Raw genomic sequence first — 26,864 nt, forward strand, 5'->3', positions numbered from 1 at the left:
TTTCCAACACCTGGGAGGGTGTTGCCCACCTTGGGCAGAGGGCAGATGTTTAATAGATATATTGAATAAGTTCAATTACATACAATTATATCAATGGTAGGGTCAGCAACACTATGAGGTTAGGGTTAGGGTTAGGGCCAGGGCCAGGGTCAGGGTCAGGGTCAGGGTCGTTAGGGTTAGGGTTTAGGGTTTAGGGTTAGGGTTTAGGGTTAGGGGTTAGGGTTTAGGGTTAGGGTTAGGGTTTAGGGTTTAGGGTTAGGGTTAGGGTTAGAGGGTTAGGGTTAGGGTTTAGGGTTAGGGTAAGGGTTTAGGGTTAGGGTTTAGGGTTTAGGGTTTAGGGTTAGGGTTTAGGGTTTAGGGTTAGGGTTAGGGTTAGGGTTAGACAATTAGGTTTAGGGTTAGGGTTAGGGTTAGGGTTAAAAATGCAAGTTCTGGGGTTGGGCAGATCTGGGTTCAGACCGTCGTTTACAAACTGTCTTCGTGCAAATCGTGTGTTATTTTTCTAAGACTCAGCTTCTACCTTTATGAAACGGGGGTAGCAGTGGTGCTGATCCCAGAGGTTTTGTTGAGGCAAAGCTGTTTTCTCAGTTCCTAGCATGCGTGAGTGCTCAATGCACTTAGTTAATATTACGGTTATTGACCCTGGAGATACTCCCCAAAGCTAAAGGCCAGAGGCCTGACAGGTGTGTTGAGGAGGTGGGTGACTACTGTGAGCCGGAGGTGGCAGGTAACCGGAGGAATGGAATGGTTGCTGCAGAGCGGGACTGTTTTTCTCCTGCTTTAGACTTTTTTGTATTTTCTAGATTTTCTTAAAAGAACCATGTAGATGGTTTTGTACCCTGAAAACTTCCAACAAAAACTTTAAAGACCTTATCCATGCAAACATTTACTCTAAAAAGCTGGAGAATGGAACTGAAGGCCTATTTTGGAGAACTTTCTGTATTCCCATTTCCTGGAATCTTCTGAAATGGAACCAAGTGGGGGAGGGGTGTGATCTGTACTAATTCTCTGAGCTCTTGGGTCTAATCACTGAGCATCCCTGCATCCCAGCTTCCTCCTGAGATCATGGGTACCTCTCAGTGCATAAATTCAACAATTCCTTACGTAAGTAAATAAACACACAAAATACATCAGTGGCCAACAGTTCCTCACTGTCATCAATACTGGCCACGGTGACCTCTCCTTGGCTCACAAAGGGGAAGTCAAAGGGGTTGGTTGAAATGAGAAGCAGGTCTGTGAAGCAGAAGGATCCCTTTAGCATCTTATGCACAACTGACTCTGAGTTTTTTTCCAATGTGATCGATTTGGAAGATGAGAATGATAACCAAGGAACTTACCCATAAGTTCCGGCTTCTTGTTTGACATGATTTGGTAAAAAATATGATAGCCTCTCTCACGGGATAACTGAAATGCCACCCTGGATTTTTCTAAGAGATCTAAGATAACAAAAAACGATGTGATTTTAGGGTCCCCAGGAGATGCCTCTGTGGCCAAAGCCAAGGTGCCAGATAGAGTGTTTGGACTCACAGGTTTCAATGTCCGCTGACACCAGCTTTCCTGTGGCTCCAAAGTGAATGCGAATGAACGTCCCCTGTCCAAAGACAGATTGAAAAACACAGTTATTTTCTTTCTATGGTACTGTAGCCAGCTTCTGTTAGGTACTACTGAGGATGGGTGGGCTGTGTAGGCTCACGGAGGAGGTGATGCCAGAAGCATGAGGACCTTCCTTCTCTCTGTTTGCTTGGCATCTGGTCCCCACGCCGGCTCAGCCAAGACTCAGGTAGCTCTGCCCAAAGCACCTGGCCCTGTTCCCACAGCTCTGGGGATGCCTGCAGGCTCCCTCTCAAGTCTCTGTTTGGGACCACCTCACACCTGACTGTCTCCTTGGTCTTTATCCTGCTCAAACTCTTTGTAACACCTTTGAACTGATAACCTGGTTGGACTATCTGACTTCTTTTTTGCCTCTGGATGTTACTTCTGAGATTTCTTGCCTCAGTTTTCCTTACTACTTACTACATGCAAACCTAGCCCCCAGGCCAGGCCTCCTGGCTCCCCAAAGACCCACTCAGCACTTGGGTTCCCCCAATCTTGGGGAGTGAGGGGTGAAATTATATATAGTATATATGTGCGTGTGTATACTCCCTTCTTACATCATCTGCTTAATTGGTCGCTACCACTCTGTGAGCCAATTGGAGGGCAAAAATATTGCCTTGCTTGTTCACCCACAGACCCTGGAATGTAGTACATACTCAGTAGTATTCTCAGTATTCTCTGAATGAAGCCTAAGAAGAGTTAATGAAGGACCAGTGTAGGTTTATGTGAATTATGTGTTCGCTCTTCAGGAGTTCTAGCTGCTGAATGCAAGTGCCTCTGGGTACTTGCTCTACTGGCCAGTGAAATTAGATAGGAGACTGGATACTTGTTTATTTGCCAGTGTCGGAAGTAAATGCCTCTTTGGTTGAGCTAATCCTAAGTGAAACATTGAAGGATGGGACATATCCTTCAGTATCTTCAGTATCAACTTCTTCCCAATTTTTGAGCTCTGCTGCCTCCACCAGGTTTTCCCTCCTCCCAGCACCTCCTGACTTGGAGAAGGTCAGATCTGCTAACTAACTTCACACTAAGGTTTTCATGGCTAATAAGTCAGTGGATACTGTTCAATGGACTTATGTATTTTAAAATGCTTCCACCTGAAGAGACCAATTTTAGCATAGAGAAGTCATTTTGTACTTGTGGAATTTGAATCTTGAATCATTGTGACTTCAGGAGGCTCTGAGGTGATGCTGACTAGTTAGGGAAGAACAGCTAAATCTTCCTTCGGCTGGGAATAAGACAAAATGTTCTTTGAAGGGTTATCAGAATATCCCGGTTGGGCAGCTTGATCTGAAGCGCTTGGGGGTAGACTAAGGCCAGGTATATCCTAGTTTATGTGGCCATTTATCATATTCAGCATTGGAGGAGAGGGTTTTCTTCCTGGGGGTCATTGACAATTGGACTGAGTCTTAACGAATCTCAAGGAGTTGTCATTCCTCACGGTCTTGACATTTCCAAAGGCCTCCAGGAGGGGGTTGGCCTGGATGATCTGGTCTTCCAGGGTTCCCTAATAATAAGTGAGAAGAGGAAAAGAGAGGACTTCGGACGTCTTCCGAAGTAACTTCCCAGTGACTCAAAAGTGTGGATGCTCTGGGAAGGTCTCAGGGAGAGATGTCGCCCAGCTCAGGCTGGTGACAGGTACAGTTGTGCTGAGTACCCACAGGCCCATCCCCACCCCACCCAAGGAGGCTTCAAGGTCCCATCGTAGAAGGAGTCTTAGCACAGCATCAAAGTGGCTTCTGGCCACACCAGATTCCAGGTTGGAGCCCTACCCGCTACCTCTCAATCTCCCAGATGGCCTTTCTTTTCTGATAACATTTTATCATAAATTATGGATTTGTAAAATATAGACCTCTGTTCCTGCATGCACCAGGACCCATTTATACAGATATTCGGGTTCAGAAGTAGAAACAGACTGTGAGCAATGAAAGTGACCCATATGATAGAAACAGTGGTTCTCAAAAAAAATGTTTAAGTTGCATAAAATATTTTGTGAGAATTATTACGTAGAAATCCACTTATAGAAAGCAGAGTTTTCACCTTTCCCCCTTCCCCACATGATTGCTTGCCTTTCTGACTTCAGAGCTGTTTGGAAACTACTGTCCAGACCAGTGGTTCTCAAAGTGTGATCCCTGGACAGGGCATGAACAATGGGAACATGACAGAAATGCAACATGCCAGGATTTTGAATGTGAGACAGGAATTTCAGTCAGAAATTCTGGGCCTGGGGACCAGCAATCCGTTGTTAACGAACCCTCCTGGTGATTCTGACGTGCACTCCAGTTTGAGAACCACTGGCCTAAACCATTCCTTCTCCAAAGGAGGATGTGGAGTTGTTCAAGGTCACTCGGCTGTTGCTGATGGAGCTGGTGCTAGAGCCCGAGTCCACAAGGTGGAGCCATTTCCTGCCTTACCCGGTAAACACCCCCTGGGGCAGGACCTCGTGCTGTGCATCTCTGCTGAGCACAAAGCCCTGCGGACACTTGGGGCTCACCTGGGGTTTCAGTTATAGTCATTCCAGCAAGCCTTCCAGGTGCAGGAAGCTGCTCACCTGCATCTTGCCCGGCCGCTGCTCCTTCCTCTTCTCCCCAGTGACCGCAATTGCTGCAAAGTGCTGGATCACACGCTTGGTGTTCACTGTCTTCCCAGCCCCGGATTCTCCGCTGTTGATTTAAAAGTAAGTGAGAGGGACTTCCCTGGTGGTCCAGTGGTAAAGAACCCGCCTTGCAATGCAAGGGACGCGGGTTCAATCCCTGGTCAGGGAAATAAGATCCCACATGCCGCGGGGCAACCGAGCCCGCACGCCATAACTACTGAGCTTGCGCACCTCAATTAGAGCCCACGTGCCACAAACTACAGAGCCCACGTGCTCTGGTGCCTGCGTGCCACAACTACAGAGCCCACGCACTCTGGAGCCTGCGTGCCACAACTAGAGAAGAGAAAACCCGCCCGCCACAACTAGAGAGAAGCCTGTACACCACAGCGAAGAGCCCACGCGCCCCAACAAAAGATCCCGAGTGCTGCAACTAAGACCCGACACACCCCAAAATAAATAAAATATAATAAAGTAAAATAAAATAAAATAAAGTGAGATACACAGACATAGAGAACAGACTTGTAATTGCCAAGGGGACCAAGGAAAGGGGGAATGGAGGACAAATGGATTGAGAGTTTGGGATGAGTAGATGCAAACTATTAGATATAGAATGCATAACCAACAAGGTCCTACTGCATTGCACAGGGAACTATATTCAATACCTTGTGATAAAACAAAATGGAAAAGAATATGAAAAGGAATATATATGTATAACTGAATCACTTTGCTGTACAGCAGACATTAATACAACATTGTAAATCAAGTATACTTCAATAAAATAAATTTTTTTAAAAAAGTAAGTGAGCTAAAGGAGAGCAGAAGGAATGGACAGCCCCTTCCAAGTCATCATGGCAACAACACAGGTTACTCACGCGATGAGGACGGACTGGTTGTCTCGATCTAGAAATGCAGAAGGAAGCAGGACAGAATAAATAAACAAGATACAGGCAGGATATACAAATCAGGCAACATTGGGGGTAGACAGAGCCCATGAGTTCTAGTTCTGGCTTTGCCATTAACTAGTGGTGTGATGATTTGGGCATGTCGAATCTTCTTGGAGACAATTTGTGCAGATTTCCCAAATGCTGGATGTGTAACGTGGGCAGCATGGGAAGTGAACGGTGAGTCCCACAGTGTGGAAGTTATTCGTGTTCACAGATCTTTACCTCCTCAATAGCGCTTTCTTATCTCCCTTTTCAACAAAGAAAGCAAGTCTCAGACTTAGAACTTGTAAGAAGCCACAGCTTCTAATTAGAATTTATGGACACTGATTTGTTGTCATTGCCTTTTTCTTTCACCTTTACTTTCTACTTGTGGACAGTGACCGTGGTTTTCCATTTACAAGAGTGTTATAGGTTGAATTGTGTTCCCCCCAACAAACTAATATGTTGAGGCCCTAACTAACCCCCAGTACCTCAAAATGTGACCTTATTTGGAAATAGGGTCATTGCAGATGTAATTAGTGAAGATGAGGTCATACTGGAGGAGGTGGGCCCCTAATCCAATATGACTGGTGTCCTTATAAAAAGAGAAATTTGGAGACAGATGAGAACACAATGTGAAGGTGAAAGTGCAGATCAAGGTGATGATTCTATAAGCCAAGGGATGGCAAGGATGGCCAGCAAACCACTGGAAGCTGGGAGAGTGGCCTGGACCACATTCTCCCTCTCGGCCCTCAGAGGGAACCAACCCTGCTGACACCTTGATCTCAGACTTCCAGGCTCCAGAGCTGTGACACAATGCATTTCTGTTGCTTAGGCCACCCAGTGTGTAGTACTTGGTTACGGCAGTCCTAAGAAACTAATACTAATAGTGATATTATTCTTCCTTTTTTTAAAAAATAGTTTTCCTCCAGATCAAAGGGCAGATTTGTTCGGTTCCTATTTTATTTTTATTTTTGGCCACGCCACGTGGCATGTGGGATCTTAGTTCCCTGACCAGGTATCGAATCCGTGTCCCTTGCAGTGGAAGCACAGAATCTTAACCATTGGACCGCCAGGGAATTCCCTATTCTTCCTTTTTGAAATGGACGGAACTTCAGTCACTATAAGGAAAGATTTTAAATATGCAGAAATGGCCAGGATTGCGAATGTGACATTGGAATGGCTGAAGTTTGGGCAACATTGTTCTGGATGACTTTTAAGCATCTTCAGATCTCAGATGCTTGCTTCTACTTCTTCTCTCTGCACCAAGTCAAATTAGGTGAAAGTGGAACAGACCGAAGTGATGTTAGGCATGACAAGGGTGACAGTATTACCACATCTCTGCTATTTCATCTGCTATTCTGGAAATTTAAGGAGGAGAAAGAGGGAGCCTGAGAAAACAGGTGAAGGGAAGTTGCTGTGCCCATTTCTCCAACTTTGCATTCCTAAGTGGCTACTAATATAGTCTCTCTTCCAAGTGTGCTCCTGTTGGGGGTTTCTTTGGAGTTGGGGGCAGCGCATCTCCTTGTGCTTCACATCCACCCCCAGAGAAGCATGTACTTAGTGTGGCTTCAGTCCCAAGCTCTGGCTTAAGAACCGTGACTGGTAATGGAAGATACTGCGCCCCTGGCTTTCCATCCTGACATCCTCTGAATCTACTGAGGTCACTTTGGTCATTGCACCGTTTGGATGACCAAAGCCTGTGAAGGGCTCGAGTAATTAACTAAGAACCAGTGCAGTTAAAAGACTTGAATACTTCACTAAAACTATTTTTTAAAATATGGATTAAAGAAATTACTCACCAGTCAACATGAACTGATAGGCGTTGTCAGAGATGGAGAAGATGTGCGGCGGGGCCTCCTGGCGCTTTTTCCCTCTGTAGGCCATCACCACCTCAGGGTTGTACACCGGCAGCCACTGGTAGGTGTTGACGGTGACACAGAAGAGGCCTGAGTAGGTCTGAGAAAATCAGAAAATTCAACCTATGGATCTTGACTTTACTAAGAGAAGGAAATGGAATAAAGAGAGGTTGAAGGGTACTCACGTAGATCATCCAGGCTGCGTAACGCTCTTTGAGGTTGTGCAGCACTCCTGGCTCGTGTAGGTGGGTCATCATGGCCATGTCCTCGATCTTGTCAAATTTGGGAGGGTTCATGGGGAAGACTTGGTCACTGTTCGGAGTGAGTGTCTGGATATTGAGAGGAAAATCACATGATGAGTGGGAGAGCCGATGTGGTGACCTACCAGTGGGGTGAAAATGGTGAGATATTGTGGTGAGATTACCCCATTACCGTGGTTAACGTTATGGATCATTTCTGTGCCCAGAGATGATCCGTAAATAACTGTTCTTGATAAATCTAAGACTGGTCAAACTGTATAACCAATTCTGGTCTGATGCCCCCAAGTCAGCATGCCATTCTGTGTGCCAGAAGAGGGTTACAGGTGTGCAAAGTTATAGAGCCCTTCAGCCTCAGGGTGGCCAGGTGGAACTCAGGATGGCCAAGGCCACAGCAGCTTGCCTCTGTTTACCCCATTTGCTATGAGTGCTGCAAAGAGATCAAGCTTGGAAGATTGGAAAAAACTCTTCCAGTGTATTCTGTAAATCTCCACCTCAATACCTCTGCTCATGTGGGTCCCTTTGTCTGGAATATATCTACATTGAAATTACATCTAGCAACCTTCAAAGCTCTTCTGAAGTGCCACCTCTTCCATGACCTGTTTCTGCTCTCCCCTGTCTTTTCAAGGCTTCCAGAATTCCTTGCACCGCTGCCCTAATAGTTAAAACATTTGGACTTGAAGCATGGTCCATGCCTGAACAGTATTTTGAGACTATTACCTAATTTTCCCCTCTCTGTTTTCCCTCCCCTTTAAGCATACAACTGGCACTCCATTACTCAGGAAAGGTAGAAAATAGGGCATAAAAGCGAGAGAGCCTGTAAGCCTTTCTAGCGTTTGTTTTCCAAAAGCCCGAATCCTCAGAAGAGCTTTGAGGGTTTTACCGAAAAGATAAAAGGGAGGAGATTTGTTGATATAGACCAAATCTCTTGAGGAAAGGAAGCCCTTCTGCCCCACCGCCCTAAACTAGAGAGAGAGGGACATCCAAAATAGCATAAGGAAGATGGAAAAATCTGTGTGTCCTGAAGGATCAGAAACTGGGGCGCTCCTTCCACTTCCGGGACTGCAGGGCCTGCGGTCTCCCGGGCTCCCGCACGCACCGACTTGCCAACGAGACAAAGGACAGGGGCGCGCTGCCAACGGCGACGCGTGGCGTCATGCGTCGCGGGGCGCGCCTCGGCCTGCGCGCTTGCACGCGTCCTGGGAGCCGCTGACGGGCCTGCGCGCCGGTGCGGAGCCGGAGGCGGGCCGCGGGGGCCCAAAGACGGAGAGGGCGGGTCGGCTCCGGGACCGAGGCGGCAACATGCCGAGCGAGCGCCTGTGCCCGAGGGCAGCGATGCTGTGGTTCCAGGGCGCCATTCCGGCCGCCGTCGCGTCAGCCAAGAGGAGCGGCGTGGTCTTCGTGGTGTTCGTGGCAGGTGATGATGAACAGGCTACACAGATGGCTGCAAGTTGGGAAGATGAGAAAGTGACAGAAGCATCTTCCAACAGTTTTGTTGCTGTGAAAATCGATACCAAAAGTGAAGCCTGCCTACAGTTTTCACAGATCTACCCTGTAGTGTGTGTTCCATCCAGTTTCTTTATTGGAGACAGTGGAATTCCCTTGGAAGTAATAGCAGGAAGTGTTCCTGCAGATGAACTTGTTAGCAGAATCCACAAAGTCCGGCAGATGCACTCGTTAAAAGGTGAAATATCAGTGGCAAATAGTGGCCAGTGAGAAAGTTCAGTCTCTACTCCATCCACCTCATTTGATCAGAACAACACTTCTGAAAACTGTCAGTCCAGAAATGTAGAGCTCTGTGAGACACCACCCACTTCTGATACAAAGTCAGATTCTGCAACAGGAGGAGAAATTTCAGGCCAGGCCACTGTGTCTCCAGAGCCTGGTGGATGTTCAAATCAGAGACCTACAGAGGAGCTCACCGTCAGAGTGGAAAGACTAACCAAAAAACTTGAAGAAAAGAGAGAAGAGAAAAGGAAAGAGGAAGAACAGAGAGAGATTAAGGAGGAAATTGAGAGGAGGAAAACTGGAAAAGAAATGTTGGATTATAAAAGAAAGCAAGAAGAAGAATTAACAAAAAGAGTGTTAGAGGAAAGGAACAGAGAAAAGGCAGAAGATAGGGCAGCTCGAGAGCGTATAAAACAGAAGATTGCACTGGACCGTGCAGAGAGAGCTGCTCGTTTTGCAAAGACAAAGGAAGAAGGAGAAGCTGCTAAAGCTGCTGCCCTGCTGGCCAAACAGGCAGAAATGGAAGTCAGGAGAGACTCTTCCGCAACAGAAGGAAGCAGTGTTGCGAGAATTCAATTCCGTCTTCCTGATGGTTCTTCCTTCACAAATCAGTTCCCTTCTGATGCTCCTCTAGAAGCAGCAAGGCAGTTTGCTGCACAGACTGTTGGCAACACTTACGGTAATTTTTCATTAGCGACAATGTTTCCCAGGAGGGAATTTACCAAAGAAGATTATAAAAAGAAATTACTGGATTTGGAACTTGCCCCAAGTGCTTCAGTGGTACTGTTGTCAGCAGGAAGACCAACTACATCCATGGTACATTCTTCCAGTGGCGACTTTTGGACATTCTTGGGGACAGTACTTTACCCATTCCTTGCCATCTGGAGATTGATTAGCAACTTCTTATTTGGTAATCCTCCTCCTGCACAGACCTCGGTGAGAGCAGCATCATTGGAATCCTCAAACCTTGCATCCTCTAGCAACTCAGAAAAAAGGGAACCAGTCAGAAAAAGAGTGCTGGAGAAACGGGGGGAAGACTTGAAAAAGGAGGGCAAGATATATAGATTGAGGACTCAAGACGATGGTGAAGATGAAAACAACACTTGGAATGGAAATTCTACTCAACAGATGCAGTGTGACAAGTACAATATGTGCAGTAATCATTGTTTCTCTTATGATTTAATTCAACTAAAATTCTACTGGAGAAGTGGGACTGCTTTATGTTTTCCAACTCATCTACAAAGTGTCTCTTTATTCCTGCTTAGTGGGTTAAAGTTGTTTAACCTCAGATAAGTCAAGAGATAAAATAACTGGCTGCTAGGTCCTTGTATATGGTAAGCAACTGCTAGAAGCCTAAAATAGCAAAAGGTCTGCGACAGCCTCCCTTTATCAGCTTTCTTGTTTAGTATTTCATATGCCCATTAGCCCTGTGCTCTCAGATGATATGTTTTGTTTAGGGCTGTTTTGCTCCAGAACTCCTCAGCCCACACAAAGTAACTGGTGTGTCACTGAATAATTTGATCTTGAGTCAGAGCGTTTTAACTAGCCAATCAGATGATAATTTGGGTTTAACTTTTCTCTTCTTGCTCATCAGCTGCAAGCAAAATCTTGTAGTTTTTAATCTTACTTAAACACTGAATAAAAAAATCTTTTCCAAAAAAAAAAAAAAAAAAAAGAAAAGAAACTGGGGCTTGTTTCTTAGCAATCCTTCAGGGGGGCAGTGACACCCCATGTGGTATTACTGAAAATGTGGCATGGCTCTGGGGAGGAGACCCCAGTAGTAACTCCAGAAAATTTATTTCCGGCCCTGTGAAAAGAAGCTGACACCAGAGGTTAAGTTTAATAATAACAATCATCATCATCATCATCATCGTCATCGTCATCTGTCTTGTATGCTTGAATTTGTGAACTGCGATTCATACCTACCATGTACTCTTTTTTAAAAAAATTATTTTATTTATTTATTTTTGGCTGCGTTGGGTCTTCCTTACTGCACACGGGCTTTTCTCTAGTTGTGGCGAGTGGGGGCTACTCTTCGTTGCGGTGCACGGTCTTCTCATTGTCATGGCTTCTCTTGTTGCAGAGCACAGGCTTTAGGCACACGGGCTTCAGTAGTTGTGGTGCACGGGCTGAGTAGTTGTGGCTCGTAGGCTCTAGAGTGCAGGCTCAGTAGTTGTGGCACACGGGCTTAGTTGCTCCGCGGCATGTGGGATCTTCTGGGACCGGGGATTGACCCCGTGTCCCCTGCATCGGCAGGCGGATTCTTAACCTCTGTGCCACCAGGGAAGTCCCCATACCCACCATGTACTCTTGATTCCTACACTAGATGATAAACTTTGGGGAAGCGGGACTGAGATTTGCTCATATTTGCAGAGTGATAGACACTGTGACCTAGACATGGTGTGTGTCCAGTAAGGATTGAATTGAATTGTGCTCTGTAATTCTCTGCATTAAATTAGGCATTGCCTCTGGAGCTCCCTCTGTAAGTCACTCTGCAGCCTAGAGAGTTCTATTTGGTATATTCGCCCATCCAGCAGCAATCTGTATCAATCTCTCCCTTAAACAGTCCAAACTCTTCCACCACCACCTTCCCCTTTCTCCAAAGCAAACATCATAAAAACTCTCAAAGCCCAAGGAAAGAGCCAGAGGAAAGGTATGTGCCATGGCAGTTTTTACCTGCGACTTCACTCAGAGTAGATCAATGTGAGTCTTGTTCTATCTTCAGATTCCTATGGGCCAGTATGCAATTTCTACTATTCTACTCCAAAGGCAAAGGGGGATGCCCATGTTAGCAAGGACATCTGAGATCAACACTTACCCGGTTGTCGAGGGTCTCGACTGTGACTTTGTCATTTTCCTTGCTCTGGATCATACCTTTCACATAAAATTCCTTATCATCCACTGCAAAGCAAGCTTTCTTAGAATCAAATGGGCGATTTGGAGCCTCGATTCTCTCCTTCTCTGATTTCCACAGGTAGGGAGCTGCTTCTCCAAAAATGGCCATCTCTGCATCAGAGCTCATGACTGCAGGGGCTGGGAAGACCAGGGCTGCTGAATCTGGAACTTTGGGGAGCTCCATCCTGTTATTTCCATTCAGACAGGGGGCCAGATTCAAAAGTTCCTGGGATTAACCTACGTTCTGAGGAATCCAGGACCTGGTATAGGGGCCTAGAGTGGGCAAGTGGGGGTGAGCTAAAGGAGATATTTTACTCCAAGAAAAAAGTTTGAGGGGACATCTCTTAGTCCAGCTCCAGGTGTGGAAGTCTAAACCAATTAGAGGAAGACAAGCTGAGCCTAATAAAGGAGGCCTCAGAAAATACTTCCTTAATTACACATCACATTTGAGCCTCATGATCTCGGTGTCATTCCCAAATCTTAAGGGTGTCTGAAAAGAATTACTGGAATGTTGATAATTCCTAGTAGAAAGTTCAGATAGCCCAGTGAAAAGTAATGACTTGAACATAAAGTACTGCCACACTTGTTTAGCCAATTACAGGCAACAAGGTGATAGGAGACATTATGGCCTAGTGCAATGGTTCCAAACTTTAATATGCGCCAGAATTACCTGGAGAGCTTGTTAAAACACAGATTTCTGGGCCTCACCCCCAGAGTTTCTGATTCAGTAGGTATGGGATGGGGCCTGAGAATATGCATTTCTAGCAAGTTCTTAGGCAATGCTCGTGGTGAATTCATCAGCTGATGGTGAATTCATCATTGTGGTCCAGGGACCACACTCTGAAAACTGCTGGTGTAGGGCCTTCTGACTCCAAGAGTGGTCCTTGAACACGTTGCATCAGCATCACCGAGGAGTTGTTAGACATTCAGAATCTCAGAACCACCCCGCATTACAAAACCAGAATCTGCACTTTAACAAGATCTCCAGGTGATTTCCAGGCATAGTAGAGTTGAGAAGTACTGGGCTTAAGGCAGGGGTCTCCAAACTTTAGTTATGTGTAGCAGTGTCGGGGTGTGACAAACAGTGTTTAATTAAATACCTGCTTTAGAACTCACTGCTTAGCGTGTGTGTGTGTGTGCATGTATGTGTATGGTGTGTTTATGTATCTTTCTGCCTCTCTCTCTCTGTCCACCCTCCCGCTCATCCCTCCCGTCACTTCTTTCCAAACCATCCCCTTTCATAGACCTTCTCTGTATGTGTTTTCCTTGCTTAGAAGCTAGAAAAATTTGGCTTAAAGTCCCGGCACTGAACTTGGTCAAACCACTTAACTTCTTTGGGCCACTAATTTCACTTAAAATGAAGAAGCAAGCCTAGTTCATTTCTAAGGCCCCTGCAGGTTGTGTGACTTTTCTGGTTCCTTTTCCTCATCTGCATTTGCTTTTCCTGTTCCCTCTGGACGTCTTCCCGTATCCTTCCTGACCCTCTACTTCTTTTCCCCACAACTCTTCCCTTTCTCCCTTTCTTTCTCTGCTTTTTCCTTTCCATACATTCTTCTGTAAGTGACCATAAAATGGAGTTCAATTACACACATGTATCCCCATATCTCTCTTAAGAAATAGGTCATATGTTTTGAATAAAGCCTTTTATGTTTCCTATTAAAAGTGGGAAAATTGAACATTTTATGGTTGTCTCTTGGAACTTCCCCCGCCCTCAATCTTACACTTTATGAAATTACTCTTCATTGGTAACTGACTGTTGTTTCAATATCCCTCCTTGAGATTCTGGGGGGATCTAGTCCTACAGAAAGAGGAGCAACTGCTTCCCTCTGGATCTTATTCAGGATAAGTTGCATTTCGATTTTACTTTGGCCAGCGGCTCTGCTGAACCATCTGTGTGCTCGTGGTTAAGTTTTCATAGTTAAGAGATTGGAGCTCAATATAGCACCGCAAAGAGGACCTCTGGCTTGCAGGCTTCATGCGGTTTAAATTTTCTCAGTTACTGCCTGGTGGAGAGGAAGAATTCATCCATATTGTTTCCTCATCTGTGAAGATAGTCCCTACTTTTGTGGCTTAAGTGAGTTTTATGACAGCAGCAGTTCTCAAGCTTTGTTTTCTCAGAACCCCTTCACACTCTTAAAAACCATTGAGAACCCAGTGAGTTTGGTTTATGCAGGTCATATCTACCAATATTTATGGTATTAGAAGTCAAAATTGAGAAAATCTAATTCATTTAAAGTTCCTATCAAATTCATTGCATGTTAACATTAATGACATATTTTTATGAAAATGACTATATTTTCCAAAACAAAAAAATTAGTGGCAAGAGTACCGTTGTTTTTCATTTTTGCAACTCACTTTAATGTCTGCTGAGTAGAAGATGGATGGGTTTTCATGCTTGCTTCTGTATTCTGTCTGTTGCTGTATGGTTTTTTGTTTTTTGGTTAAAGTAGATATAGAAAATCTTTCACAGATATATAATTTGGAAAAGGAAAGAGTATTTTAATTGCCCTTTCACATAATTGTGGAAATTCTTTTTAGATACTATACCAAAACTTGACACGTGGTAGTTTCTGTGGTAGTTCCTTAAAGGCTAGTTGCAATGTGGAATCTGAAACCATATCAACAAACATTATGATCTGTTGGTCTGTGTTGAACTTTGAATGAAACTTTTACCCATGTGTAAACATCATACATTGATCATTTGGAAAATATTGTTCACTGAATTATACAGAACTTCCACATATTGGCACGTTTCATTATACAGTATAAAAAATCACAATCATTAATATCAGTACTGATCTCATTAGAAAATTCAAATATTAGGACGTTGTCAAGCTAATGATAGTAGATACAATTCTTACAAAATTTTAAGTTTTGCTTGAAAACTCAACTATATCATTAGTAAAAAATACTGTCAGTAGTTTTCCTTGAAAGGATAAACACACTTGACTGCTTTTTGAGAAACTGTGTGCCAGATATACAAGTCTGAGAAACAATAGTTTGTCCTCTAGTCATTCTTTCAAGTAAAAATGGTGCTTCATGAATCAAGTGGCTGGTTCATCTTGCAACTCAGACAACTGCACATGTGTTTTTCCTTGAGACAAATGTCAAAGTCCAGTGTGCAAAAGGAGTGCTTTTCATGGACTTCCTGTTTGATCATGTAGAATATTATAAAGATGTGGATAAATTTGAGATGTAGTCAAATTAATACTTTCCACTGCTGCAAATTTTAGGTCATTTTTCAATGAAGCTGGCTTTTAAAAAAAAAATTTATTTATTTATATTTATTTTTGGCTGCGTTGGGTCTTTGTTGCGCGTGCAGGCTTTGTCTAGTTGCGGCGAGTGCTACTCTTCGTTGCGGTGCGCGGGCTTCTAATTGCAGTGGCTTCTCTTGTTGCGGAGCATGGGCTCTAGGCATGCGGACTTCGGTAGTTGTGGCACACGGGCTCAGTGGTTGTGGCTCACGGGCTTAGTTGCTCCGCAGCATGTGGGATCTTCCCGGACCAGGGCTCGAACCCGTGTCCCCTGCATTGGCAGGCGGATTCTTAGCCACTGTGCCACCAGGGAAGTCCTGAAGCTGGCTTTTTAAATTAAAAAAAAATTCTTTTTCACTGTCAGTGTATGGCTGTGAAGAATACTATGACTATTAGTACAGCTTGGTGCCATATCTTGATTTGTAATAAAGTGTCAGATCGTCTATCCATCCTTGCTTTTGCATCATTAAGTCAACACAGTGAAGAAAGCACATGGCATCTGGGTATTATGAAAATTGTTTTGACCTCATGTACCTCTTGAAAAGTTCTTAGGAATCTCCAAGGATCCATGGGCCACAGTTTGAGAATGGTTGCACTATAGTGTGAGGGAATCTCATCAGGCTGCAAGTGTATGATCTGATGTCATTTAGCTTGACTTAGTGTTCAGCCTGCTACCCAAAGTGTTGAAAGTTGATCCACATCAAAATCATCTGCAACAGAATCTCTGTGGTTGGGACTGAGGAAACTGAATTGTTCTCAAGGGCCTCAAACACAGTGATGTTTGGGAGCATTATTTTGCTTTTATAAAGCCACTCTTTCCAAAACCATGGCATAGTCCCAATGGTCCAATACAAAATGATTTTAGGCAACTCTTTCTTAATTTTAATAGTTATATTAAAGTCTATTACCTTATTTTAGCAAAATGTAAGATGCCATCGATTGTAAGATAACCTATTTTGTGTCCCACTAATAAAGGAAAACACCCTGCTAATTACAGTACTCCTTTCATTGATTATAAGATGCATCCCAAGTTTAGAGATAATATTTTGTGAAAATGTGAAGAAAGTTAGAATAAAATAGAATAATATGTGCTAACGACTTAGAGACAGTGAAATATCTGTTTATAGTAGTGATATAAAGCAGTGTTTCTCAAACTTTGGTGGGCATAGGAATCCAACTGGGAATCTTGTTGAAATAGATATTCTGATTCAGCAGAGCTGGAGTAGAGTTTGAGATTCTGAATATCTAAATGTCTCAGCTGATGCTGAGATAGACTGTCCGGACTTTCATAGCAAGCATATAGGCTAACTTTGAAAAACACATCTAAGAAGTAAAAGGAATCAAGGTAAATCAAAATATTAAGTGAATTAGCAGTACTGGTCTTAAATGGGTATTGCAAAATTTGTGATAGTAGTATAAGAATGAAGTCTGAAGTTGGGGAAAGACTACAATGACTCATGGTCAAACTATACCTTTAGGTCTCTTAGAAAAACAAGACTTTCCGTCTGGGATTCAAGTCACTGCGTGTGTTGAGGGGAAGATTTTTCTTCTTCCACCCACAGCTCTAACCATGACTCAGAATCCAGTATCTCCTACTTTTACTGCCTAGATGATGCATGAGTTGTCTCAGCGATATTCTTGCAAATGTGTTGTCCAGCCTACTCAAATGCCTTCAAGATGACTTTTTTCCCTTTTGAAAATTTTGGAAAATCATTTGGGGTAGTTTCTGCAGGCCAAAGATACTTCTTGCTTTAATCTGAAATCTGGCTCTCTGTGACTTCAGGATGTTTGATCCTCCTTTCGGCTCTTGGTAACAACAGAAAGAGTTCAAACCTTCTCCCCACAAGACAACTCTTCACCCGTTTGGTGGCTGCTCTGGATTCTCCTTAGCTTTTTTTTTTTTTTTTTTTTTTAATGTGGACCATTTTTCAAGTCTTTATTGAATTTGTTACAGTATTGCTTCTGTTTTATGTTTTGGTTTTTTGGCTGCAAGGCATGTAGGATCTTAGCTCCCAGACCAGGGATTGAGCCTGGAAGGCGAAGTCTTAACCACTGGACCTCCAGGGAAGTCCCTCCTTAGCTTTTTTTTTTTTTTTTTTTTTTTTTTTTTTTTTAAATTATTATTATTATTATTTTATTTATTTATTTATTTACTTATGGCTGTGTTGGGTCTTCGTTTCTGTGTGAGGGCTTTCTCCAGTTGCAGCGAGCAGGGGCCACTCTTCATCGCGGTGCGCGGGCATCTCACTATAGCGGCCTCTCTTGTTGCGGGGCACAGGCTCCAGACGCGCAGGCTCAGTAGTTGTGGCTCACGGGCCTAGTTGCTCCGTGGCATGTGGGATCTTCCCAGACCAGGACTCGAACCCATGTCCCCTGCATTGGCAGGCAGACCCTCAACCACTGCGCCACCAGGGAAGCCCTCCTTAGCTTTTTCTTTTCCAGGCTAAGTGGCCCCAGTGCTGTCTTCATCTGTTTCTTCCGTGATGTGCTTCTGCATCTCCTTTACCATCACAGTGAGCTCACTCCTGTTAATCTCTTAAGTGTGACATCCAGACCACATGTTGTCCTCCATCAGCATGTGCCCTCACCTCTCCTGACCTAGGTGTCATGCCCTCTGGCAGCCTCCTCACACCGATGGCTCACCACTCACTGTCAAGCAAAGCCCCTCAACGCACGCTGTGTGCGTCCGGTTGCTAAGTCAGATCTTGTCCCCATATTTATACAACTGTACTCTGGGACCCAGGGCTAAAACCATGTATTCTTGGCTGATAAAACTTTCCCTTGTTAGGTCTCATCCAACTCTCTTGGCATGACTCATGGTGTCCCTGGAAACTCTACCCCCAGAAAGTCCCCTAATTATCTGCTTCTTGGTTTTGAGAGCTTGACCTGCTTCCAGCCCTACACAGCTGTGTCCCTCCAACCATCCCCTCTGTTCCTGTCTTTAGGGGTCTTCCAATGGGGATGGCCATCCCAGTCTCCCTGACCTCCAGCACCACCTTCTGAGTGCTCCCCAACCCCTCTTACTGCTGTCAGTGCGCTATGACACTGCTCTCAACTTTCAGTCCTCTCCTGGGAACTTCTCAGCTACTGCATCTTGTCAGCAATGGTGTGGTCATGACTTAATTATACTTTGGTTTCCTTGGTCCTAATTCGTCTAGAATTACTTCCAATAAACACAAATCTTGAGGTGGGGGAGTAATTTTTTTTTATTACTACAGTGGACATAGGTTTGAATCCATTTCTCCTTATTCTCTCAGCATCATTTGTGAGTAAAGACACAGCTGAGGGGATTCATGGGTGCGGCCTCTGCTGAAAACACAGCAAAGTTAGACTTGTGTGAAGACTGAATCTTGAGCCTACGAACATCATGTTTGGGGCCAACCTAAGTATATTGACCTGGAGCTTGTGTGTCAAAGTTCTGCAGTGTGTTTTATTCCTGTTAGTGTGATGAGCAAATTTGGGAAGACCTGCTTCCTTAGCTGCATATTTTGTAATCTGCCTTTAGAAATACTTAAGTAATGGATTTTAATGTCATCAGTTTCAGATTCCTATGAGTGTGGCAAGAATGAGAATGTGTAAAACACTGTTTGCTAATTTCAATTATTGTATTCCCAATCAAGATGAAAGTGACTCTTACCTTCTTGGTTTCCAAAGCAATGGTTAGTGTCCTTCAGGAATGAAGTGGCTTCTGAGAGAGTGATTCCAGAAATCAAAACTAAACAAAACAAAGAACAAATGAACTATGAAGAGTTTAAATAAATCTAGAAATTGTACTTTTCTAAGTTTAGCTACATTTAAATAGTACACAGTGGATGGTGTGGGATGGAAATACATTTTCCATTTTTCCCTTCGGTTAAGTCATCATTCTTTAAATAATTGGGTAATTACAGCACTGATTAACATTTTTTTTGAGTATCTTCTGTGTGTGCAAAGTACCATGTCAGCTCCTTAAGGGGGTATAAAAAAGGATAAAGACAGTCTCTACCCTAAAGGAATGCAAAATTTAGGAACAGTTAAGAGAAATGCTCGAATAAATCTTTGAATAAGAAAGAATAATACAAATTCTGTAAGCACTAAATGAAGTGTTATGGGGACTTAGAGAGATGATGCTTCCGGCTGAGGGTAGGGGGCCGTGAGGGGTCAAAAAAGAAAGGAGGGAGGGAGGGGAATGATCCGGATTGTAACTTGGATGCTTTTAGACCAGAAGTTGAATTCTTTGTCAATGAGAGAAAAGTTGTGAATTATGGGCAAGACTTCTTTAAGAGGTCTAGGAAGGGCACTCTCTTAAATATCCTATATTCTCTTGGAGAAGATGAAGGTAGGGTAGCTGATAACTTATTTGGGACTAAGGAATCTCAGTCCAGAAGTTTATAACCTACATGAAGATCTCAGGATACCATAAGAGTCTGAATAATTTTCAATATCAAATTTAACTTAAACTTCCCATTTACCACACAGTACTTTTATGGAACCTGGGGAACATGTCGTGAAATACCATTTAGGCAGGAAGAGACATTTCAACACTTGCTTTCCTACTTTGGTCGCGTACTCTTGGTCTCTACCTTTTATGAGTCTCTAATAATCTCCAGCTATATCCTAAAATTCTCACAACTTTCTCAGGAAAAGATTAAATGATTAAGTGTCATATTCTGAATCCTTGGTTCAAACGAAATCACACTTGGAGGCAGAACCTCGGTTTTCTAATGCCAGCTCTGTAAAGTAGCTGTTGTAATTTCCTTGAGCTTTGGTTTCCTTCTGTAAATGAGACAGCTGGACCAGAAAATCCCCAAGGTTTCTCTTAACCCTGTGAATGTCTGACAGAAGGTATTCTGGTGAAGATGGTGGCCAGAAATCGAAGCATCGCAAGCTCCTAGAGCTACAGAATCCCTCTGAGGGACGCTCCTGCAGAGTCAGACACGACCCAGCCCGAAGTCCACAAGGCATGCCATGAATGAGCAGTCTGGACACTGGTCATTAATAAGCAAACGAGGATGCATTCTGAGATGGATCAAATGCATGGGAGAATTTCTTCCCGCAATCATCTCCCAGAAATCCTGACATAAGAAAAAGTTTACATAACCAACCACAAAAATTTCAAATAATACTTCAAGGCAATCACAGAAGAGATATCACAAATTAGCATGTTTATTTGTTAACTGCAATTATAATACTGACCTAAACAATTAGAGGGGTAAGTACGTATTATATTCAGCTTTATATCCTGCAGGTTAGTTTTTTTTTTTTTTTTGGTGTCATAATTGCTTATATTCTTGTCTTTTTACTCTTTGTAGAAGCTTCTTGAAAGGCCTCGCCATCTTGTTTCCCATATTGCCCTTAACACAGTTCCTTACGCTTAGTAGGCCCTCAGCAAAGGCTGCTGTGTTGCCTTCTCTCCTCTCCAGGTAACCTGATCAGGTATAATCACAGCTACATGGAGCAAAAAAGCGGGCACTTGTGAGCACTTACCTTGCGGTGCTGTGGTCGAAGCAGTTTCGAAAGTGTGGCCCCCAGCTCCCTTTATACTCCCAAATGCGCAAGCCCAGCACTCTAACGTGGCTGTATTGGGGGATCACCATTTATTCCTTAGATGTAAATGCATCGTAGCCCTGATCCTTCACTCTTGTTAAGTTACTTGGATAAATGACCAGCGGAGGCTGTATAATGCCAAGTCAGCTGCGTAGGGATTTTGACGTTGGACACAGATCTTTGAGACTTAGAGAGTCCTAGAGGCCGAGCAGAACTGGGGCAGAGTGTGCTAAGAAGGTCAGTGAAGGGCAGAGCCACAGGGTGAATTGTCAAGCGATGGATGATCAATAGCATGGATACTAAGTACGTCTCCTTTACCCAGCATCGTAAACATGAGGTGGTGTGCGCCTCTCCTCAGAAATCTCCGGAAAACATAAGATTGGCCATTTAACACATCCATTCTTTTTTTTTTAAACATTATTTTTTAATTGAAGTATATTTGATTTACAATGTTGTGTTAGTTTCAGGTGTACAGCAAAGAGATTCATGTATGTGTATATATATATATATATATATATATATATATATATACACACACACGCACACACACACACACACACACATATATCTATATATTCTTTTTCAGATTCATTTCCCTTATAGCTTATTACAAAATACTGAGTATAGTTCCCTGTGCTATACAGTAGGTCCTTGTTGTTTTTCTATTTTATATATAGTAGTGTGTATGTGTTAATCCCAAACTCCTAATTTATCCCCCACCTCCCTTTCCCCTTAGGTAACCATAAATTTGTTTTCTATATGTGTAGGTCTACTTCTGTTTTGTAAATAAGTTCATGTGTATCATTTTTTTTTTTTTTTAGATTCCACATATAAGCGATATCGTATATATGTCTTTGTCTGGCTTACTTCACTTAGTGTGATAATCTCTAGGTCCATCTAACCCATCTATTCTTAGCCATTAATTTATTTTGTTAAAAAATCCATTGTAGATGGAAAACTTTCTAAAATGTATTATATATTATCTTGATTTATTTAATCTAGTATCTTGAATAGACTTCAACTTTTCCTTGATCATTCAGGGGCCTGGGAGGTGATGTAATAAAGTCGTCAGGGATATTATAGTTTCTTCGCGGATTTTACCCTGCACTAATTGTTCCTAGGTTGCAATGAATTTTTGTGTCACCTTTCTAGTTTTTATATCTACACCTTCACGGCAAGGTACTCAGCTGTATTCTGTCTGTGGTTAGTGTGTTTGCCTCTGTGAGCCCAATCTTCCTTTTTCTAATCTGCTATAGAATGGGAAACAGATGAGCAAGCTAAAGGAAAAAACAAACAAAAAAAAGGAGTCATAAGTTCCATGGGAAGTTCTAGAAGTCCTAATGGAAATACATGGTGTTTGTGACAACTCTTATGGTTGCTCGGGGTTGTTTTTTGGCTGAAACATAAGTAATGTTTGACTATGTAGGAATTACCATACATTTTAGAAGTTAGAGCCATTTACAGCAATACAGCCTGACTTGTTTATGTTGTATATGATCAATGTGTACTGAATTATACTCAATATTTTGTAATAACCTATAATGGAATATAATCTGAAAACAATAAAACTGAGTCACATTTCCGTAAACCTGAAACTAACACAATATTGTAAATCAACTATACTTCAATTAAAAAGAAAAAAAGATTCTCTAGTCTTCCAGTGGGTAGTCTCATATAGGTGAGGCATTTCCAAGGACAGTTTGCATTAGTCAAAATGAAATTGTGGACAAAGGAGAAACAGATAGGAATAGGACTTCCACGTAGCATTTTCCAAAGTAGATTTGACAGAATGCTGATTCTGAGAGAAACTGTGAAATAAAAGGTCCCGTGGCTAAATGAGTTCAGGAAATGTGGCCAACTCTATTCCCTGTTGTTGGAGATTCACCATAAATACTAGCATGTTAAGGGGCCTGAGAAGCCTTTCAGTAAAAAAATATGAAGAAATTTTTGTACCTGGTGATCTGATGTTGGAACACCATCTTACTCCCTGCTTGAGAAAACAAGAGGAGAAGGCTGAAGGCTGCAATCCACAGAGAACTCGTCTCATTCTTAGTACCATTTGGCCCAGGAGAAAGCAACAGAGAGTGATCAGGCATAAACACAGCTGCTTTTATCCAAGGGACAGTCTTTTGTATGTAACAGATGCTCAGTAGATTTTGTTCCTGTGTATAAATGAATAAGGACGATTCATGGGGAATCTGTGTTGAAAGAGGGCTGAAGTGATAAGGCAGAAAAGAATGGAATCAGACTCAGTCTCACTTAATAGTAATAGTTTATATTTATTAAGAACTCACTACGTGCCAGGCTTTATCCATATTGGCTCACTTAAGCATCATAATAGTTTTGTGGGGTAGATGCTAACATCATTCCCATTTTATGGCTGAAGAAATTTGGGCCACTGAGAGTTTAAATAAACTTCCTAAGGCCACACAACTAGTAAGTGGCAGAAATGGGATTCAAATCCTCTCTGGCTCTAGAGCCAATGCCTATAAACTTTCACTTTTGCAAGCCCATCACTTTTGAGTGCTGGCAATGGGGAAAGGAGATATGAAATAGGGACATTGCTCCAAAGGAGGTGATAATGGACATGGGAAGAGAGTACATAGACACGAAAAGATAAATTACTTTTCCAAGGTTAAGTGCCAAGATGAGTGAGATGCACAGTGGACTAGATGTATGGACAAGGTATTTAAAACCCATAAGGTATGTTGTGTATGTAAAATATTCTCGAATTGTTATTAATGATAATGATACTGCTTTGGAGGAGAGATCTGAAGGGGATGGTGACTGTGGAGATAATAATAATAATAAAATAATAATAATAATGCTTTTTGTAGTTCTTTCCAGTTTACATAGCACTTTTTTATATTTTATTATGTTTATTTTTCTCTGCTAGCCTTAGGGGGTTATACTGTTTATATTCTTATTATTCCCATTGTCCATATGGGGAACTGAGGCCTAAGGGAGTTAAGGGATTGACCAAAAGGCCCCACAGCTAGTAGGCAATGGAGCCAGAATTGGAATCCCAGGTTGCTGATTCCAAAGCCTCGCCTTTTCCTCTATTCTCTACTCTCTCTTAAAGGAGGCAGATTTTAAGAGTACAGGGAGGAGGTTCCAGGCTTAGGGAACGTAGGGATTGTGGTTAGAAACAAGACTTCCCAGGGTGTGTTTCAGGAAGGTGGAATGGGCAAGCCTGGATGGAAGGGTTGGGGGTAACACGGAGGTGAGGCTGGAGAAGTGGGCTGGGCTTGTCTGTGATAGGCTCCCAATGCCCATGGAAGGAGTCAGGACATTATTCTGAGATCACTGGGGAACCTTTCAAGGTTTTAAGCAGAAAAGTGAACGTGTGTGTGTGTGTGTGTGTGTAGACACACACATATATCTGAAGATTAGTATAGAACTGATGGTAGGATATAATGGAGAGGGAGAACCTGAGGTCCTAGAACCACTTAGCAACTATTTAGAAAATCTTGGTGTACAACTTGCCAAGATGATTATACAGGCTCTGATATGATTTATGGGAGTAGGTGGGCAGTTAGAATTAACCCCTGGATGACCCTATAAATTCAGATGTGTGTTAAAATTCTCCATAGCACCAGAGGGCTGGCTTTCCCAGTGATTGTCCTCTGGTATCTCCGGGTCCATCCCATAGGTTCAAGAAGAGTATTGTGTGGGCTTGAAGTTGTCTGCCTCACTGTCCCATTTAGGCCTGGCAAAAAGAGAACCCCAGGAGGTGAAAGGAATATGTTTCTCTCATTTAAGACCTCTCTGAGCTCTAGACTTATTATTATTATTTTTAACATTTATTTAGGCTGCTCCAGGTCTTAGTTGCGTCATGTGAGATCCTCTTTGTGGCATGCGGGATCTTTAGTTGTGGCATGCACGTGGGATCTAGCTCCCCGACCAGGGATCGAACCCGGGCCCCCTGCATTGGGAGTGCAGAGTCTTACCCACTGGACCACTGGGAAGTCCTCTAGACTTATTTTTCGAGGCCCTATCCCACATTAATATATTACAATCCTCTCAACATAATATTAAACATGCAAGTAATATCTATTTGCATTGAATATAAAAATAATCATGGTGTAAAATGAAGAGGGCCTTGATTAAGCAGTACAGAAATGAGATGTAAAAGGAAAGAGAAAACCCAAGGGATACCCTGAAAGCAGGATCCACAAGACTTTGATGATGCCGACTTTGAGGAGGAAAAAGGAATCAGAGGATCCTACCTTTCATCCAGCCCGCATTGCAGCCTAGAAATCTAGGGGCATGATACCTGCCCAGGAGAAATAGTGAAGGGAGGGAAATAAGAATTTCGATTTTGGACAGATTGAGATTGAGATGATGGTGATATCCAGCTAAGTAGGTAGAGATAAGGATTCAAAGTTTACATACAGGAGACATTAAGACTGAAGATGTAGGTCTGTGAGTATGAGGGTGTCACCTGTATGCAGTTGATAGTTGAACTTATTAAGGAAGCTGGGTTCTCAGAGAAAGGCTGCATGTTGAGGAGGTGAGAGGCGGAAATGAAGACAAAAAGAGTGGAAAAAAAAAAGGTTATTCTTCAGGTAAACAAATATCTGAGTGAGATCTTGCTGGAGTCAAAAGAGCCACGTGGATCCATATTTTACTTCTGTCATTTACTGCCATAAATGGCAAGTCCCATCACCTGTCTTCGCAGCTGTGATGTTTTCTCCTTCCGCTGCAAAATCAGAAACATAATTCTGTTTCTGCCCAAGTCATGGGGATAGTGTGGGGATCAAATGAGATACTGTCAAGACGTGGCTGTCTCCGCAGGCAGTCTCTTTCCAGCCAGTGCCAAACAGTATGCTTCAATCTCTTTCAACCTTGACACAGACCTTGGCAAATAATCCACTAGCACAAAAAACATAAGTGAGCAATGCAGGCTTTACTGAAGATTTTGTAGAGCAGACTAGAAGAGGATTATATTACATCCCCTAAAGTATTCAGTTTCCATCAGCAATGACTTCCACGAAGTCCATTTTCCGTCACACTGATGCAGGTGGTTGATTTCCTTTCTTCCCCTGAGGTGTCTGCCCGACCCCTACGGGTACTCAGTTGTTCCTCTGTTACATGGGGCCCTTTAGCTCTGCCATTGACCTGCATGCCTACTCATCTGGTTACTCAACAAAATAGAAGTCCTCAAGTAAAGAACACCACTTTTATCCTTAGCAAGTTTGGTGATCACCTATTTTTACTCACATATTCCCCTTGGGAGCTTCATCTTTATCCCACCACTATGCCCTGTAGTCCCCAGCTCACACCCCACACCATCATTCCATCTCTCCCAACCCTGAGAGGAGTTGTGTCGATGAGGGTTTTCTCCAGTCTTGTTACAAAATCATTTTGTCAACTCTAAAGTGATGGGAACTTCATTATTAGTGTCAGAAGAAGTCAAGGGAGGTGGTATCTTCGAGAAGGTGGTATTTTCAAGAGAGAGGATATAGTAAAAAGCTCTACAGAGAAGATGGAGAAAAGGAGGACCATGAAAAGGGCATTGGGTCAGTCAGAGAGGTGATCCTGACATTAATGTCAGCAGGATGGTGGGGGTGGAAGCTTTGAAGGCAAGGATTAAGGAGTGAGCAGGTGTTAAGGAGGAGGAAAACATTTTCCTGATTTCCCCGGGAGCAAATCTCTCCACCAATCACTATATAAGGCACATTCAGAGGAAATGCAGATTTGGATGAAGAAAGCAGCAGCAGGGCCAAATAGAGAGGCTCAGGAAACAAGTGTAATCAAGTTCATTCCGCAGAGGGCTACTTGAGAAGAAAGGGCAGTTAATTGTGCTGATAGGAGGATCATCCCTTACCCGTTACAACTATCTAAGAGCTATGTAACAGATGAAATTTCCAAAAGCAGCAAGAAGTTCCCCAGCCAGAAACAGAAATTTCTGGGCAAAAGTCACAGGACAGGTATATTAGTGAATGATACAAATTTATATTGAATCGCCTAATTAAAAATATTGAGTGAGAATATTAGATCCAGAACTACAGGGGAACCTTGAATATTACCTAATCTAACCCTGATGTTACAGAATCAGAAACTGAGGTTCTGGACAGGTTACCTAATTAATGCTAATTAATTAGACAGTCCCCCTTCCCATTCTACTCTCAGATCCAAGAGCGCTAGTTCAGAACTCTTTCAAGTGCAATACATAAACTTCCATACTTCTGGCATTTCTTTCTTTTTTTTTTTAATAAATGTATTTATTT

At 43.0% G+C, this 26,864-nt stretch overlaps 1 protein-coding gene and 1 pseudogene across 1 annotated transcript; one reads left to right on the forward strand and one right to left on the reverse strand.

Moving 5' to 3' along the window:
- Positions 1-1,462: 1,462 nt before the first annotated feature.
- Positions 1,463-11,978, reverse strand: LOC132358166 (myosin-13-like). Its single transcript, XM_059912010.1, has 6 exons — positions 11,775-11,978; positions 7,157-7,300; positions 6,915-7,071; positions 5,062-5,089; positions 4,145-4,256; positions 1,463-1,591 (listed from the first exon to the last, which is right to left on the reverse strand). Exons 1-6 carry the CDS (start codon positions 11,976-11,978, stop codon positions 1,463-1,465), a joined length of 774 nt encoding a protein of 257 aa, XP_059767993.1.
- On the forward strand, positions 8,564-10,249 carry LOC132358167 (UBX domain-containing protein 4-like; annotated as a pseudogene).
- Positions 11,979-26,864: the final 14,886 nt, after the last annotated feature.

The sequence above is a fragment of the Balaenoptera ricei genome (assembly GCF_028023285.1).
Source record: "Balaenoptera ricei isolate mBalRic1 chromosome 2 unlocalized genomic scaffold, mBalRic1.hap2 SUPER_2_unloc_2, whole genome shotgun sequence".
Classification (NCBI taxonomy): domain Eukaryota; kingdom Metazoa; phylum Chordata; class Mammalia; order Artiodactyla; family Balaenopteridae; genus Balaenoptera; species Balaenoptera ricei.

Coding starts and splice junctions, on each gene's coding strand:
- LOC132358166 (XM_059912010.1), bottom strand. CDS start 11,978: ATGAGCTCTGATGCAGAGATGGCCATTTTTGGAGAAGCAGCTCCCTAC. Junction 7,072..7,156: donor ACGCAGCCTGGATGATCTAC/GTGAGTACCCTT, acceptor TGATTTTCTCAG/ACCTACTCAGGCCTCTTCTG. Junction 4,257..5,061: donor AACCAGTCCGTCCTCATCGC/GTGAGTAACCTG, acceptor TTAAATCAACAG/CGGAGAATCCGGGGCTGGGA.